Source organism: Pseudopodoces humilis, chromosome 3 (genome assembly GCF_049639895.1).
Source record: "Pseudopodoces humilis isolate 2021_Gansu_Grassland_sample_001 chromosome 3, ASM4963989v1, whole genome shotgun sequence".
NCBI classification, from domain to species: domain Eukaryota; kingdom Metazoa; phylum Chordata; class Aves; order Passeriformes; family Paridae; genus Pseudopodoces; species Pseudopodoces humilis.
In genome coordinates, this window is record NC_142202.1 from 330,752 (window position 1) to 346,241 (window position 15,490).

The 15,490-nt window shown below is 52.7% G+C and overlaps 1 protein-coding gene across 4 annotated transcripts in view; it reads right to left on the reverse strand.

The window, feature by feature from the left end:
- The window catches only part of RALGAPA2 (Ral GTPase activating protein catalytic subunit alpha 2), a 99,474-nt gene that overhangs the window by 11,632 nt on the left and 72,352 nt on the right, over positions 1-15,490 (reverse strand). For 2 of the 4 annotated variants that reach the window (XM_088052515.1, XM_088052512.1), the window contains one exon: positions 1,237-1,358. In XM_088052515.1, the coding sequence (XP_087908641.1) occupies positions 1,237-1,358 (122 nt within the window). The other 2 variants (XM_088052513.1, XM_088052511.1) reach the window with 1 other exon arrangement.

The following is a 15,490-nucleotide window of genomic DNA, read 5'->3' on the forward strand; positions in this document are numbered from 1 at the left end:
CTTCCTCCCCCCTCCTGCCAGCGCTTATCTCCAAAGCCTTCTGCCTGCTGCTCCTGGCCACCACTGCCCGGCCAGCACGGGCCTCTTATCTCCTCACAAAGCTCCGAGCACGCCAGGATCGGAGCCAGCAACGCCAGACAATGCTGCACGCCTGGTTTTATTCCTAAGTGATTTATGTGAGCAAATTTAATTTCTTCCTTCAGTGTTTCAGTTTAGATGGAAGATATCTGCTAACAAGTAGGGCTAAAGAGAAATAGAGCAGATGTCCCGCAACGTTTATACAGGTTGGAAATAATCTATTCAGCAATCCAAAAGAGAAGCAGGGAATCGTTAGAAAGTGCCAGTGTCACCCTAGGAGTGTCAACGATGGATTAAGGAATCTTTGTTACAGAGTCCAGCACACGGTGACCAGATACTTTCTGGATGCTGGAAAAAACCACATTTTGAGGGCACTAGAAATGTGCATGTCAGAGCCAAAGTTCCCTTTCAGGAGAGGTTCACTTAAACTCCACCAAAGCCGCCAGACAGCGATTGTGACTGCACGCTAAGCTAACCCTCCACAAGGCACACAGGGGATAAATTCCCAGAGTTGGGCACAGTGTCAGCTCTCGGCAGGCCGATGACTGATGAGCACCGACGTGTGCACACACACACACACACACACCCCCCACACACCCACCACAAGCCCCGCAGAGGCTGCGGGCCAGGTGCTGCAGGGCAGCCTGCCGCGCGCTCGCCCGCAGCGAAGGGACGCGCCGCATCCCGCGCGCCGCTGCGAGTCCCTGACAGCACCCCGTTCCTGCGGCTCTTGTGCATTAATCCCTGACCCTGGTAGCTCAGCAGCATAATCCCCATTTAGCATTAGCAGCAGCTTCCCCTGCGAGGAACTATTTCTGATAAGTGAGCCCCGATTCAGGCCTCGCTTTTGAACACAATATTCCCGGCTCAGCAAGAACCCAGAGTCCTGAATGAGCCCGAGCCCATCACTGCGAGAAAGTTCATTAACCTCGCCGGAGTTGGGGGTTAACAGGATAGCTGAAGAAAGGAGCAGTGTGAATAGCTCTGATGCAAAACAAATTAAAATGAATGTCATCATTCCTTTTGATATTCATTAGTTGATTCAGGGGAAGAATAGTCTTCTTAAATTTGCAAGCATTTATCTACAAAAAACAGGTGTACATCTGCTGCTCAAGTGCTTCTTGGAGCTACAGAGAAGAATAATGTGCAGAGACTCACCAGTTCCACCGAGGGAGTAGCTGGGAGAGGGAGAGAAGACCTGAGCGGCAAAATCCTCAAACGTCATCACTTCTTTGTGGTTCTGGATGATGGCTTCGAGGTACAGAGCTCTCTCCTCGTAGCTGTGAGGCCCCGTTAAGGAAAGGTGTGTGCAGAACTCAAGGCTGTCACGGCATCCCCGAGCAGCAGCCCCAGATCCACTGACCGGGCTGGAACGGGCAGGGAACCGGCCCAGAACTGCCCAAGGGCTCTGAATGGGGGCGACAAAGAGGGGATAGATAGATTCAGGGCTGGAAATTCAGGGTAACACCTTTTGAGCTTCCTGACTAAGCTGTGACCTGGGAGCTGCTGAGCACAGGAGCAGAAGCCCCAGATCAAAAGCCACCGTCACAGACAGGCTGCGGCACTATGGGAAGCTCCTGGCATGCAATATTCCTGTTCCAATGACCAGAAAAGTACCTAGATTGGAGGAAAAAACCTACAGGACAGAGGGATACACCCCCCCTCCCCCCCCATTCATTTGATCACTGGATTTCTTAGACAAAATTAAGCACAATAAACCAATTCCAAAAGCGTGATGGTTATGTTTAGGGCAGGTGCTAGAAGGTGCAACCTTATGTATCCCAAATAAACGATGCACAGTGGACGAACCCAGCCCACAACTTGCATGCATTATGGCCTGAATAATGCAGGCAACAAAGCGAGCTAACATCGAGACTATTGCCTTTTAATTAAAACTCGGCAACCTGGAACACACAGCATTCAAATGTGTAATCAAAAACCAGTCACCAATAAAACTTACAAGCGTAACAAGCTGAAGCAACTTTCCAGCTGTCTTAATAGGACCCCTGCTTGCGGCAGCCTTTCACAGCGGAGAAAGCAAATCTTCCCCTTTTGTGTGCAGCTTCTGTCTGCTCAGAAGGTGAATCATACACTTCCAATAACGGGATAACGCCTGGGACAAACCTACAATGGGCTGGAGAGCCTCACGTATGACTTTATGAATTAGGGCTCGCAGGAGCCAGGATGACATCTCATTCTCCGTTTCCTCAGCGAAAACAAAAGTTTTCAGCGCCTCATTGTGTTTCTGTTATGGGGAAATGCACTCGAGCTCTGCAAGGCTGTTCGGTGGGAGCAAAGGCCAAGCTGAATTTAGAAATTAGGAGCAGGAGAATAACACCAGTGACAACAGAATGCAGGTGAGGGTATTTAGAATTGAAAAGCATTACTAATTAATATTGAAGTGCCATTTGTGACTTGCAGTACATTAACAAAACCACTCTGAAACACTACTTTAAAAAAAAAAAAAAAAAAATCAGATAAAAGCGGTGCTTAAAGCCAGGAGACGATGGTCTGGTGTCGACCTCGAAGGGAATAAGCAAAGCACGTCTTCATTGCACGTGAGTTCCTGCGGGCACGGTGGCAACAAAGGGAAGAGAAAGAAAGGAAGAATTTTGCGTTTAACGCTCATAGAGAACGATTGATACATGATAAATCTTCTTATAAACTTCCCGTGGAAGCCTGAAGAAAGAAAATCAATAGGCAGCATTTCAGCGTTTGCACCTGCTGCCAGCGTTATTTGCTCGGTTCCCCTGCCCTGCCCGGGAGAACGCGCTCCTGCCAGCGCCAGCGTGCGGGGCTGCTCCCTCCACGGGCTGAACTCCCGGTGACTCTCGCTAATGAATAGGCTGCCAAACTTCCTCCGAGAGGAGGCACACGCCCGGGCCCGATTGTAAAGGGACTGACGGATGCCATTCAGCGCTCATTATGGAGATGGCGATTCCCGGGCGCTCGGCTGTTGCCAGGGCCGTGCGGGCCGGGGCTGCCGGGGCTGCCGGAGCTCCTGGGGCTCCCGGGGCTCCTGGGGCTGCCGGGGCTGCCGGAGCTCCTGGGGCTGCCGGAGCTCCTGGGGCTGCCGGAGCTCCTGGGGTTGCCGGGGCTCCTGGGGCTCCCGGGGGCTGCCGGGGCTCCTGGGGCTGCCGGGGCTCCTGGGGCTGCCGGAGCTCCTGGGGCTGCCGGGGCTCCCGGGGGCTGCCGGAGCTCCTGGGGCTGCCGGAGCTCCTGGGGCTCCTGGGGCTCCCGGGGCTCCTGGGGCTGCCGGGGCTCCCGGGGGCTGCCGGGGCTGGTCCCGTCTGGGGCCGGCCCGGGCTGCCGCAGCGGGGGCGGCCCCGGCCGTGACAAATCGCTCAAAGGGCTCGGTGACACCGGGGGCTGCCGAGCACCTGAGCCTGCGGGCCGGCCGGCAGCGCTCCATTCACCGCCCGGCCCCGGCCCCGCCTGCTCCTGGCCTTCCACCCAGGCCCGGGGGACGAGCAAAGGCTTTTCAGGCTTGCCCGATAATGCCCTGCTGGGTCCCGAGCGGCTCCGGACAGCTCACGGAAACGCTGCCCGGCTTTGCTCTGCCCCCGGTAAAACCCTGCTGACGAGCCGGAGGATGCCGCTCAGCACACAAAACACCGGGAAAACCCGCCCGGACAAGCAGCTGAGCAGCGACAGGACAGGCAGCCGAGGAAGAACAGTGCGAGGTCTGGAGAGCCCCGCAGATCGCGCAGGAAGAGCCCAGCCCAGCCAGGCCGGTGCTGCACACCCCGGCTCCCGTCAGCAGCCAGCTCGGCTCGGTGCTCCCCGAGCAGCGGGGACACACAGCAGCTCCTGCTCCTGCCATGGGGACAGCGAGCTCGTTTGTACGCACAGCTTAATCAAACCAGAACTGAGTGACTCCAGCAAAGTGAAATCAAACTCCCTGCTATCTCTGTCTCGGTACATATGCACATTTGGGAGAACAGTTGGGTTTCATTAAAAAAAGAAAAAGCCAAGTAAAATTTTGCCGGAGTCTAGGAATCTCAGTGTGGAGGCACGGTGAACGATCTGGAAAAGAACCCTGCAAAAAACACCTCCATCCTGTAAAAAAAGCATCACAAAGTTTTCTATTTATTGCCCTGTAGGAAGGCGGCTGTCCCGAAAATCCCTGGAGCAATACTTCTGTCAGAGCTGCCCCATGATGGAAAAATGTGCTGTGCCTTCAGCCTAAAGAGCCAACCGCGAAATGGCACACATCAGAACCTCACACCAAACCTCTTTAACCTGACCTTTGTGTCACGGCTCTCCTGTGAGCTTTGGGCAGAGCCCACCTGACACCAAGGTGCCCCCAACACCGAGCAGAATTTAGACGTGCCACATAAACTACTGGTTTAAAAATGCAAGCGTGGATCAGCAACGCCCCAGCTCTGAGCAGGGCTGGGAGGGAGCTCTGAGTGCCTGGCTGGCTTTCCTGGAGCAGCCTCAGGGCTGGAGCGCTGCAGGGAGCACACAAATGCACTGCTGCGGCAGGCCTGGCTGCAGAGGGCAGGCTGTGAGCTTGAACCCTACCCCGGCGGAAAGCTGGACAGCTGGCTGCCCTGATTAACCAAACCCCCGGTTATCTGGGGGCTTGGGGCATCCCCTGAGATCTGCAGATAAATGGAGTTACACCAGACCCTCCAAGGAGCTGATCAAAAGCTCCTCTTTTGATACGTACGGCAATTTGACCCACCCCTCCACGGCTGCATTATTTTACATTTTGCTTCTGCCAAGGCAGAACTCCAGAGCAAAATATTTCAGACAGACACAAACGGGTTTATTCTTTTTCATTCCATGTGAAATAATGACATGGAGGGCCATGAGTGTGAATTATAGATCGTGAACATATATAAAACTGTGGGAGAGCAGGAATTTAGGTCCTATTTGAATCCAACAAACAAATCTCAATATTTGAGTATTATGAGCTTCTAGTAGTGTTTTATCAGCATACTAATTACTTTAACATTTCAACCACACAATGAAGGCTGTTTGAAAAAAAAACCCCAATACATTAAAATGTGAACATCAGCTATTTGCAATAAACCACAGAAACCTATTGCAGCAGCAGGATGACCTGCAGAGTGAAACACACAGGACATCCTTCCAGATGGAGGATGCAAAAGACAAAAGGCAGAAGCTTTTGAAAATTCACCAGAGGTGGGTACCAGCCAGCACCTGGCTCTCACCCACCAGCATCACTTCTATGTTTAACCTCTACAACATGGAGCCGCTTTCAAAACATAAGGACCTTGAAAACCCTTCAAAGTCCTCATAACCTGGGTTCTGCAGGTGCCCTGAGCCCACTGATCCCAGGACCAGACCTGCCCACCGTTTCCCTCCCTGCACACACACACACACACACACACACAAGACTAAACCACATCAAGCTGCCCTGCTGAGAATCAAGGGAATATAGAAGGTGGTGACTCAGGCAGATCCTGAAAAATACAGAACTTGTGCTTATTCATCTTAACTCCATGCTAACCTCGATCTCAGGGCCCCACTCCTGCTGATGGCAATGGCCAGCCCCTCGTGCCCCAGGGTACCGTTTGAAAACAAAAACATTTATGCAGCATTTATTATACCGTCACCGCTACAGGGAAAGAACAATGCGCTCTGCTGACGCAGTTGGCAAATAAAAACAGGAGTGTCTGTGGGTTTGTGGCCAGGCTGGGGAGAAGTGCCTGGCCGCTCTCCAGGGGCCGTGCCAACACCGCAGGGCACCGGTGCCACCACTGGCACCCAGGACACCGCCAGGGCCCACGGAGAGCGCTCGCTGCAGCGCCTGTCCCTGCGGCTCCAAAGGGACCCTGACGCGTGGCATGGACCTGCTGCAGCTCCCATCTGCCACGTGCAGAGAAGGCTTCTGGGGCACTGGGCCAGTGGAAAAGCTCAAAGCACGGAGGGAGACAGTTCTTTCCAGCCCGTTGGACACTAAGGCTGGCTACGTGTCCACATACCAATTCTTTCTCTAGCCAATTAGGGACACCCGCAGAAAATCTTTGAATTTACTGTTCAGTGCAAGAAACATCTATTTCAGTTTCGTCCTGATTGTGTCACAGGGCCCAAAGATGGTTCACAAAAAAGGGTTTGCTCCTGACACTGCGACAGCAGCTCGGAAAGCAAACAAGAACATGAATGTTCGGGACTTACCAAAGCAGAATAAAGCCAGGACCGTGAAACCGAGGTTAGCAGAGATGTGTTGGCTGATGACCTTTCTGCACCTAATTGTCCTCCCCAGCTCTGAAGAGGATGGAGTTACCGTGCTCTTAAAATGTGGTGTTAGGCAGTTCTGGTGCGAAACTCAACCTGCTTGATTGGGCTCGCCATCGTTTACGGTCCAGTGACCGCCAACGCCGCACGAATTTCACCGAGAACTTTTGGGGGAATTTTGGTAACACGTATCCTTCGCTAAACAGGTGCAATTGAACTGTACTTGTCAGCCACCGCAGACTTACGTGCTTTTTGTAAACCAAAGCGCGCAGGATGGAAACTGCAGTGGCGCCTGCCCTGAATCGCTCCGTGTAACACCTGAGACGCGCGTGCGACCGCCGGGGGCTGTGGGCCCCTGTCCCCACGGCCGGCCCCCGTCACTGCCATCTGCCCACGCCGCAGCCAGGAGAGCCAGGGCTCCCTTGGCGGAGCAGGGCCAGCCTGTGCCAGGGCTGCTGTTCCTCCTCCTTATCCAAAACAGGCGCACCGTCCTCCGCTGCCAAAACCAAGAGCTCATCCTCCCCGCGGCACAATTTTCTGCTGCCGTGCCACCAATTGCACTGACAGGCAGCCCTCTGTGCCAGGGGGATGGCTGGAGCCCAGAACACCCTGGTGTGGAAGGGACACGGCTCTCCCTGAGACCGACAGGCGCCGGGAGGTCTGCAAAGGGATCCCTTCTGCGTAGAGCGTTTGTCCAGCGCCTCGGCACCGCGCCTGCAGCTCTGCCACCTCCCTCCCCGCAGCGGGGCCCGGGTCCCTCACGGGATCACAGAAGAACCTCGGTGCTGACTGATGGGGATGGGCCTCAGGTCCCCGAGAGCCTGGGAGCGCTCCGAGTCCCAGGGCACGCTGCCGCGGCGTTTCCCCGCGTGCACGGCGCGATACGGCGGCTCCGTGCAGACGGTCGGGTCGCCGGTAATTGCTTTAAAGGGGAAAGCGCGGCAAAACAACAACAGAAACACGTTTCACACCGTTGTTCGATCGAAAGCATCTCTGTGGACATCAAGCAGTGTAACAGCAAAGCCATTCTGAAGGTGCCCTGAGGCAAAGGCTGCGGTGGCTCCCGCTGCCGCTGCGCGCGGCCCAAGGTGTGCTGCGAGCACCCGTCTGGCAGAGGCACTCGCCTGCTGCTCTGGGATAGCAAGAATATGTGGCACATTAGTCATGCCAAGTGCTTCAGGGGAGAATCTTGCATTTATTATGAATAAGGCAGAAAACGAGCTTTCATCTTAATTTCTGAGTGCTCAGGCAGGCGGGAAGCCTCCGGGGGCAGACACACGTACCGTTACAGACCGAGCGCTCCGCAGCGCCAGCAAAGGGGCACAACCGCTGCTCCCGCAGCGCTCTGAACCCCGACAGCACTCCAGCTCATCCCCACGCAAAGCTCTGCAATGCTGCCACAGTCCCTGCAATGCTCTCCTCCCAACTAGGCCTTCTTTGCACACAGACCTGTTCTGTTGAAAAGAGAGGCAGGCCTCTGCCTCATCCCCTTTATTGACTTTTTTCCCATTCAGCACGTTCCTCGTGCGCTACAGAGGTGACAAACCACACACAACCGTGCCTAAAACACGGCACTGTCTATTTCGCACGGTGCAACCAGCCCTCTGCCCATCCAAGATACAGCTGGCCTCTGCATCCCATGCTTACCACTGTACTAACACGGCTTGGATGAAAATATTTCAATTACAATGATGACACGATGGCCTGCTACCAGTTCAGAGCCGCAGGGCACACCGAGCTCTAAGCCCCGAGAGGCCGCTGTCAAAAGTTCTGTGTTGTGACACCTGGGCACAAGGTTTTTCACCAGCAAATCAGCGGGGTGTGATTCCCCCCAGATACACTTTCTCTGGAGGTGGCCATACAGTTTCCCTCCTCAGTCCTGAGAGATAAAGGGACAGGAGTTTCCCAGGTCTAATTGAAAGCCACCTTCCCAGTGCCCCAGAGCAGTGATGTTGAGCTCCTCTCTCCTGAGGCACCGGGGAGAGCAAGGGCCCGTGCTGGCAGCACAGACCGCTACCTCCCTCCACTGTGAAATTCCAGGTGGAGCTCCCAGGGACCCAGCCAAACTCCAGATCCCAAGGTGGTGCAGCCAGGAGAGCTGGGCACGGAGATTCTCCCACCGTAAATGCAGAGGAGCTGCTGGCAGGGGGATGCTGGGTACCAGCTGCGCCTTCCTGTCCTGTACCCAGGCGGGTAGGAAAGGTGCAGACCTCCCAGCAAGGTTTGCGAGTTTATTTTATGAATTATACCAGCTAATGACAAAATGCTGTTGGGTATTCCCTTATATCTTAAATTTTTAGAATTAAAAAGAAACCAAACCAAAGTGGGTTATAAAGGTTTCTGAACTGCTGCTGTTATGCTTTGGTCACTGCACATACACAAACACACCGACCTGCAGGGTGTCTCCAGTTTGACAGGCACGTGCATTTAACGTTCCTGCACTTGTTGCTCCTCCCCTGCCCAAACACAAGGATATTCTAAAGCCAGAAATGTCACCAAAAGAGTTCACATGCCACATGAGACCTGCTCCACAGTGCACCTGGAGACAAGGGACAGCTCAAGCTCCATCACAGCAGTACCCAGGTGAAGGTACATTTGGGAATCTCCTGGGATAATGCCATACTCCAAACCACTGAAAACCCAAAGGTGCCAGCCTCTGCAACGCCCAGCTTTGAACCTACGCTGCCAGAGACAGAGGAACTGGAGACAACGACAGACTTGTTTTTTAATGAGAACGTGTCACAAAATTGTTTACACACAGTCCAGAAAAACATTATTTGTGCTGCCATCCATGCGTGGGGTGTGATTCCCACCCCAAGGAACAGCTGCGCTGACACTGAGGTGGCTTTGTGTGCTCAGGGGACCTGAGCAGCACACAGAGGGATTCCTGGAACTGTATGGAATATAAATGCACGTGCCAAATGAATTTGTTCCTAAAAGAGCTCCATTCATTTAGTTCTAACTGAATCACAGCCAGTGGAGTGATATCCCAGAAAGGGGCACCTCTGTGCTTTGGATGCAAGCGATGGACTGTCAGACTCACTCATTAAGGAACAAAGTCTTTTCAATTTATAAATATAGTTTCTCACCTACTAAATGTTACCAAACCCTGTCAGTTTGATAACATCAGTATGATGATCTGGCAGCTACAAGCAGAACAAAATATAATTACACCAAGTAATTTTGCCCCTTCCAGTTTATTACAGATATTTTCATTTTTTCTGGGTCTAACACTAAATGGCTCCGTTTCAGGTCTATTATAGCTGGTAATTCACATTTATTACAATCGGGGACAGGTAACTGGGGCTTATTATCACATCCATTATGAGTGACACCATTTGCAAGATGCTTAACACCAAACAGACTTGTTGCTGCCGTGAGACAGGCTGGGAAACCGCCGGATGTTAGAGGGTGGGAAGGAAGAACAAATTAGAGAAAGCCCAGCAGGAAACCAGCGGGGATATCCCCGCTTTAAATTAAAACCACTCTAAGGAGGACGGAGGTTTAAAACGATCACCTGACAGCTCTGAGGATATTCCAAAGCAGGGACTGAGCGTGGGCTGCCCCAGGGCTGTGGGTGGCACCCAGGGACAAACAGCTCCCGGGTGTGAGGGAGCTCTGGAGGGGCCCCCATCCCTCGGTGTCCCTTTCCACGCTGTACCTGCGTCCCCGAGCGGGTCCCCCCCGGCCCCGCAGCACCTGGCGCTGCCCCCGGCCGGGCTGCGGCAGCTGAGCCCGGAGCTCCCTGCCAGGTGGCTGCACTTCAATGACACTGCCTGGCATTGTAGGGTTAACGAGGAGCACGGGGAAATCTTTTATTCATATAACACAGAATGCCTTTTGTGCATCTTAGAATAATGTTGCTTAAAATCCGTTAAATGAACGTAGCCTTTCGCCAGACAGCCCGCAACAGGTAGAGCGGCGCTCGCCGCCGGCCGCCTCGGCCAAACGGCAGCCCCAGCAGCAGATGATTAAGTCAGCATTTAAAATAACTTTTTTTTGGTTTTTTTTTTCCCCCTGAAAGTGACTTCCCACTAGGTGAACTGGATTCCACTTCCACAGCACAGCTCAGCCAGTGTGGATGCTGTGATGGCTCCCCATCTCCCCAGAGAAGTAGATTAAAATTCTGGTGCGTATTTATGAAATCTGCTTTTTTTAACTTATGAGGTGGGATGCGCGGGTGGAGAGCGAGCAGAACTGAAAACGTGACTCCTTCACAAAGGGGCAAGTCAACGCATTGGTTTCACTGCTGTTAACAACTTCTAAATGTTCTACTGCTTCTGAAAACGTTACCCCGTAAGTTTCAAGTAACTGAGGGTGGCCGGGAAGTCTTATCATTACAACTAATTACAGGACAAGTTCCTGAGTCAGTGGTACAATACACTATTAAACAACCACGTTCTAAACCCAGGCACAAGAGAAATGATGGTGGAAGTGGAGACAGAGCAGTGGGGAGGGCTGCTCGGCTGGCTGCACACCCGAGCTTGAGCACCAGGACTGGCCAGGTTGAAACCGGCCCTGAAAGGGAGTGAGAATGAGACCAGAAACCAGGCTAACGTGTACAGGCACATACTGTAAACAGATATATGTTTTACACAGGTATTAGTGCACGGGGATTGGGAACAGAACCCCGCCACAGCGCAAAAGGAAAAACCGCCTATAGGAACACACGTGACGGGAACAAGGAGTGACAAAACACGAGGTGGTCCCAAGGGACAGCTGAGGTGCTGCTGGAGCCCTTCCCAGCTGGGGGCACACAGGTACACCAGGGCAGAGCAGGGTGAGCAGCCGTGCTGTGCAGGCACGGCGGCCGTGCACTCCCCGAGGCGTCGGGGTTACGGAGCACCCACTTCCACCGCGATGAGATTACGGCCGGCTCGCCGAGCGGCAGCACTTTGTTAAGCGGACAATTAATCTGATTTGAGACGGCAAAGGAGCAAGCCAGTGCTGCTGCAGAGGCAGCTGTGGTGGGAGAGGGGGAGTCCGGCAGGAGAGTCGCCGGTGCCCGTGAGCCGGCGCAGGCAGGAGGGGTGGGAGGTAACTGGTGACGAGCGAGCTGCTCCGGCCGTTTCTCCAGGCTACCGAAAACCTGCCCCCCAAGGCCCCGGCGACAGCCCCACAGCCTCTGCCCCGCACAGCCCCTTCCATCTGCGTGCTGCCAGGCCCCTGCGACACGGCTCACGCTGCAGCCGGCGCAGGAGCTCCTCGGTGAGGTGACCACCGCTGGCCGCCCACCCCGCCCCGGCACGCGCCTAAAGCACGGAAAGGAGCCCAAGGGAGCCTGTGTGCCCAGCAGCTCCGTCCTGCTGCCCAGGACACACAGCCTGAGCACAACCCTCGGGAAGCTTCTTCACTTCCTCAGCGTTCTCACTGCCGCTTCCAGCCAGCGCCCTCGGAGCCGAACTGCTCGAGTCCTTTGACATCCTTAACTGCTGAGTCGCGTCGGGTACGAAAGGAGACCTCGAGCATCCCAAAGAGAAGGCACGGAGCAGGATGAATTTTTAATGAAGCATCACGGTTGGAGGAAAAGGAGAAGGGGGAATACGCAGGGACGGGGACCCGGGGAAGAAGCTACACAGCAGGGACACTGCGTGCTGCTGTCAGGTTCTCCTGTTATTCGAGTTTTATTCCAGGTTTTGTTTCATTTACTGTCACCCACTTTGAAAAGGAAGGCTTTTATCATTCAATTACCAACTAATCCCTCTTCTGCAGGACACAACCAGCGCTCCACTCACTCCTGCCCAGTTACACACCGTCTCTTCCCGTACTTCTGAGGAACTCAGGAAACCATCCTTTCCCAGTCAGTTACAAAAGGAGAACCGGTGTCTTTTGGCATAAGAAAGGCTGCTCATAGCTAGCTGCTCATTCCCCACACACTTTTGTCACTGTGACTGTCACCACCCACATCGGGCCCCTGCTACGTCAGCTCAAGCCAGTCCTGCGAGCAGCCTGCAAAATTTCATCCGTTAGCTGGAAAATGCCCACTGCAACCCAAGATGAGCCCATCCAAATCATTTCGCTTGCCAATTAACTTTGGAAATACACGACAGCCTTGTGTTTGGGTGCGATTTCAGAGCCTACAGCGAGCGCCTCTTGCACTGCCAAGCTTCCCGGTCCGGACCCGCAGCGCGTGACTCAGTGTAACTGCAGGAACACTGGCACACACACGTGGGACGCTGGATATTAAATATTTGGCTTTCCTGGCAGCATCTCTCCTGAGAGCCTGCCCTGGTGTTTATCTGTGCAGGCACACAGCTTATCTGATCCCCTGGCCAGTGCCAGCAGTGTCCCTGCACATGCTGCTACCTTGGGCCTGGATCTGCCTCTGAAGCAGACACTGCTCTGCAGCCCCAAACAATGCCCAGCACTTCGCCATGAAAGAGAGAAAGTGAACATTAGCACATCAAAGGCCCCTTTCTCAAAGAGGAAAAATTGCACGATGCACACTTTAATCTTTCTGACAATCTATGCACGGCCTGAGCTGAATTCTGTTTTTCACACAAATGGGAAGAGCACGTCTGTACCAACAGCAACAAGAACAGAGAAACACGAGCTAGCACAGACTTTGAACTTTTAAAATACGGATTAACACGCAATAATATTTAACAGCTGATAGAACAACATCCCTCTTATCTCTCTTAATAAACCCAAATAACATCAAACATTTTACAGGCAACCTACAGAAAGGCTGCTAAAAATATTTTAATCTGAAAATAAAAATAAGTTGGTATTAAACAAAGAAGCAAACACTGGGGACATCTCTGCACATGCAGAGAACCGCAGCACAGGCAACAGCACGATCCCGGCAGAGCCGGGCAAGAGGTCCCTCCTCTCATTCCTTCACCACAATGCCCTGTTTGCTCCTCAGGCCTCACCAAGAATGTCTGCACGTCTTTTAATCTGATAACAGGGTGGGTGCAAATACAGATGTGGAGAGCAGGAGAGGGACTGCCCAGGGAGAACATCCCAGGGTTCTTCCTGTAAACAGAACTGCACCCCCTAAATATCAGCTGTAATGGGGAGGCATGATTTACAAGCATGCCTTAGTAAATGCTGAATGGATTTGCTCCTAAGTCAATCTCAGCTGGTGGAACAACATCTTGGAAGAACATCAACAAGATCCCAGCCTTGGGCTTGCAGAACACATCAGCACCGGAGAAGAGGCAGCACCACGCTGAGCCCCACACACCTGACACTGCACACAAACCAGCACGCTTCCAGACAAAACAGCTGCACTTCCCAAAATGCTCGAGAAAAAAAATCCAGTTTTCTTGCAGATCTGCCAGTAACTTACAACGCTCCAGTCCCAAAAAGAAGCAGGGGAGCACACGTGGATTTGCCAAGTGGGCTGTTTGAAACGTGGGCTCAGGGGTGAGATGATGAACTGGCACACATAAATATTGGAAAAGGAATTAAAAGTAGCTCTTTTGGAAACCTCTCGGCAGAGAAGGCTGTCTGTGCCTTGGACACCCACAGTGCCACAGACCAGCACGCTGAAATACCACAGAACCAGGGGCTCTCTGCACTCGTTTCACAAAAACCATCTGCAATTTACAGGGTTTGCGTTGCTGAACATGGCCCCAGGCCCAAGACCTTTATTTCCCTTCATATTTTGCTTCTCCAGGATACAGCCTTGCTCAAAGCCCCGGCTAAAACACATAGTGGGGGAGGAAAGAATGGCTGGACCGGACAGATGGTCGGCCTTTGGATGCTGAAAGGGATTTTCAGGGAGTTGAGTAGTATGACTTAATTCTTGTCCTGAACATTGGAGGTAAACACAGATCAATCCAAACGAGGCAGAGCACAGCTACAGCCCCACACCACCACGCTGTGCGCAAAAACCAGCAGCAGATCACAAACGTAACAATGCAAAAATCCCCAACGTTTTCTTTAAACTCCTGCCACTGGAAACGCTGCCTCTCCCGTCTGCTCGGCAAACAGAAATCGAATGCATTTTTTAAAAATGCAGTGATTTATTGCCTGCACACACCACTGACTCAGCATGTTACTGCACAGTCAGAATGCACAAAGGTGAAGCAGAGAAAGTCTCAACACTCAAGGGCTTGGCTCCTGCTGATTTCTCCCAGTCCTGGACCACAACAATCTCCCTGACAACTCCAGCAGCAGTGGTGGAGTCTGCTCCATCCTAAACATCTCCTTGCAGTGAATGCCACATAAAACTAACAGAGCTGTCTCAGGCCTGACGCTCAAAATGTAACAAAAGGATGAAATATGAGGGCAGGAAAACGTGTGTCTGCAGGTATCGTGTTTCTAATCTTCTCCCCGTAAGTACCAGCATGAAAAGTGAAACATTTGGTTTACTGATCTCTGTGTGTTTTCTTTAGCAATACAAGGGAAGATCCAAAGCCGTTGGTTTGGGCAGTGAAGAACGCTGGAGGACCCTGTGAGGCGTTTGTTTGCAAACCCCAGTTTCACAGATACTGTAATTGATGCACAAAGTGGGAACAGAAAGTAAAATCTCTCCACTTTGCTTTCCGAGATCCCAGGACTTTGTGTGTTGACTTTTGGGATTCCAAACTGCACGTTGCTGTGGCATTTAAAACAAACGGAAATGCTGGCATGCAAATCCTATTCAGCAACTTGAGAATACCGAGGGCTTTTACAAGGCAAAGAACACGTTAAAAGTTCATTAATTAACCAGTGCTTGGGAACAGATGGAATGGCTATCTGGGCTCTAATTACTGTAAGTTGGGACAGAGGTTCACAGACCTTAATGAGGTTCAATAAAATGAATGATTACACATCAATCACAATTAGAGAAACCTGTAAGATGAGCTGAATTATCACGGCAACAAGTCATAAAACACGGGAGCACAAAACCCAACAGGTTCTGCAAAAGCCTAGAAAGGAAAGGTTTCTGAATTCAAACAGTTCTGCTGGAGCGGTGCCTCCCTCCTGCCAGGCTCAGGAGTTGATGGTGAGGGCTGTGCTGTCCCCCCTGGCAGCCCCGGGGCTGCTCCAGCCCTCCAAGGCTGCAGGGCAGGGCACTGCTCAGCCTGCCACGTGTGGCTGCAACTGCTATTCCTGCAATTCAAAACCTCCCCGTAACACAGACCGGTATTCAACAGTTAAGGACAGAAAAACCTTCCACTCTTACCACCGGAGCTGCCTTTTCAGAGCCTCACATTGCCCAGCTTTGAGGGAGGCTGGCAGTGGGGAGAGGACTGCAGTGGTGGGCTGG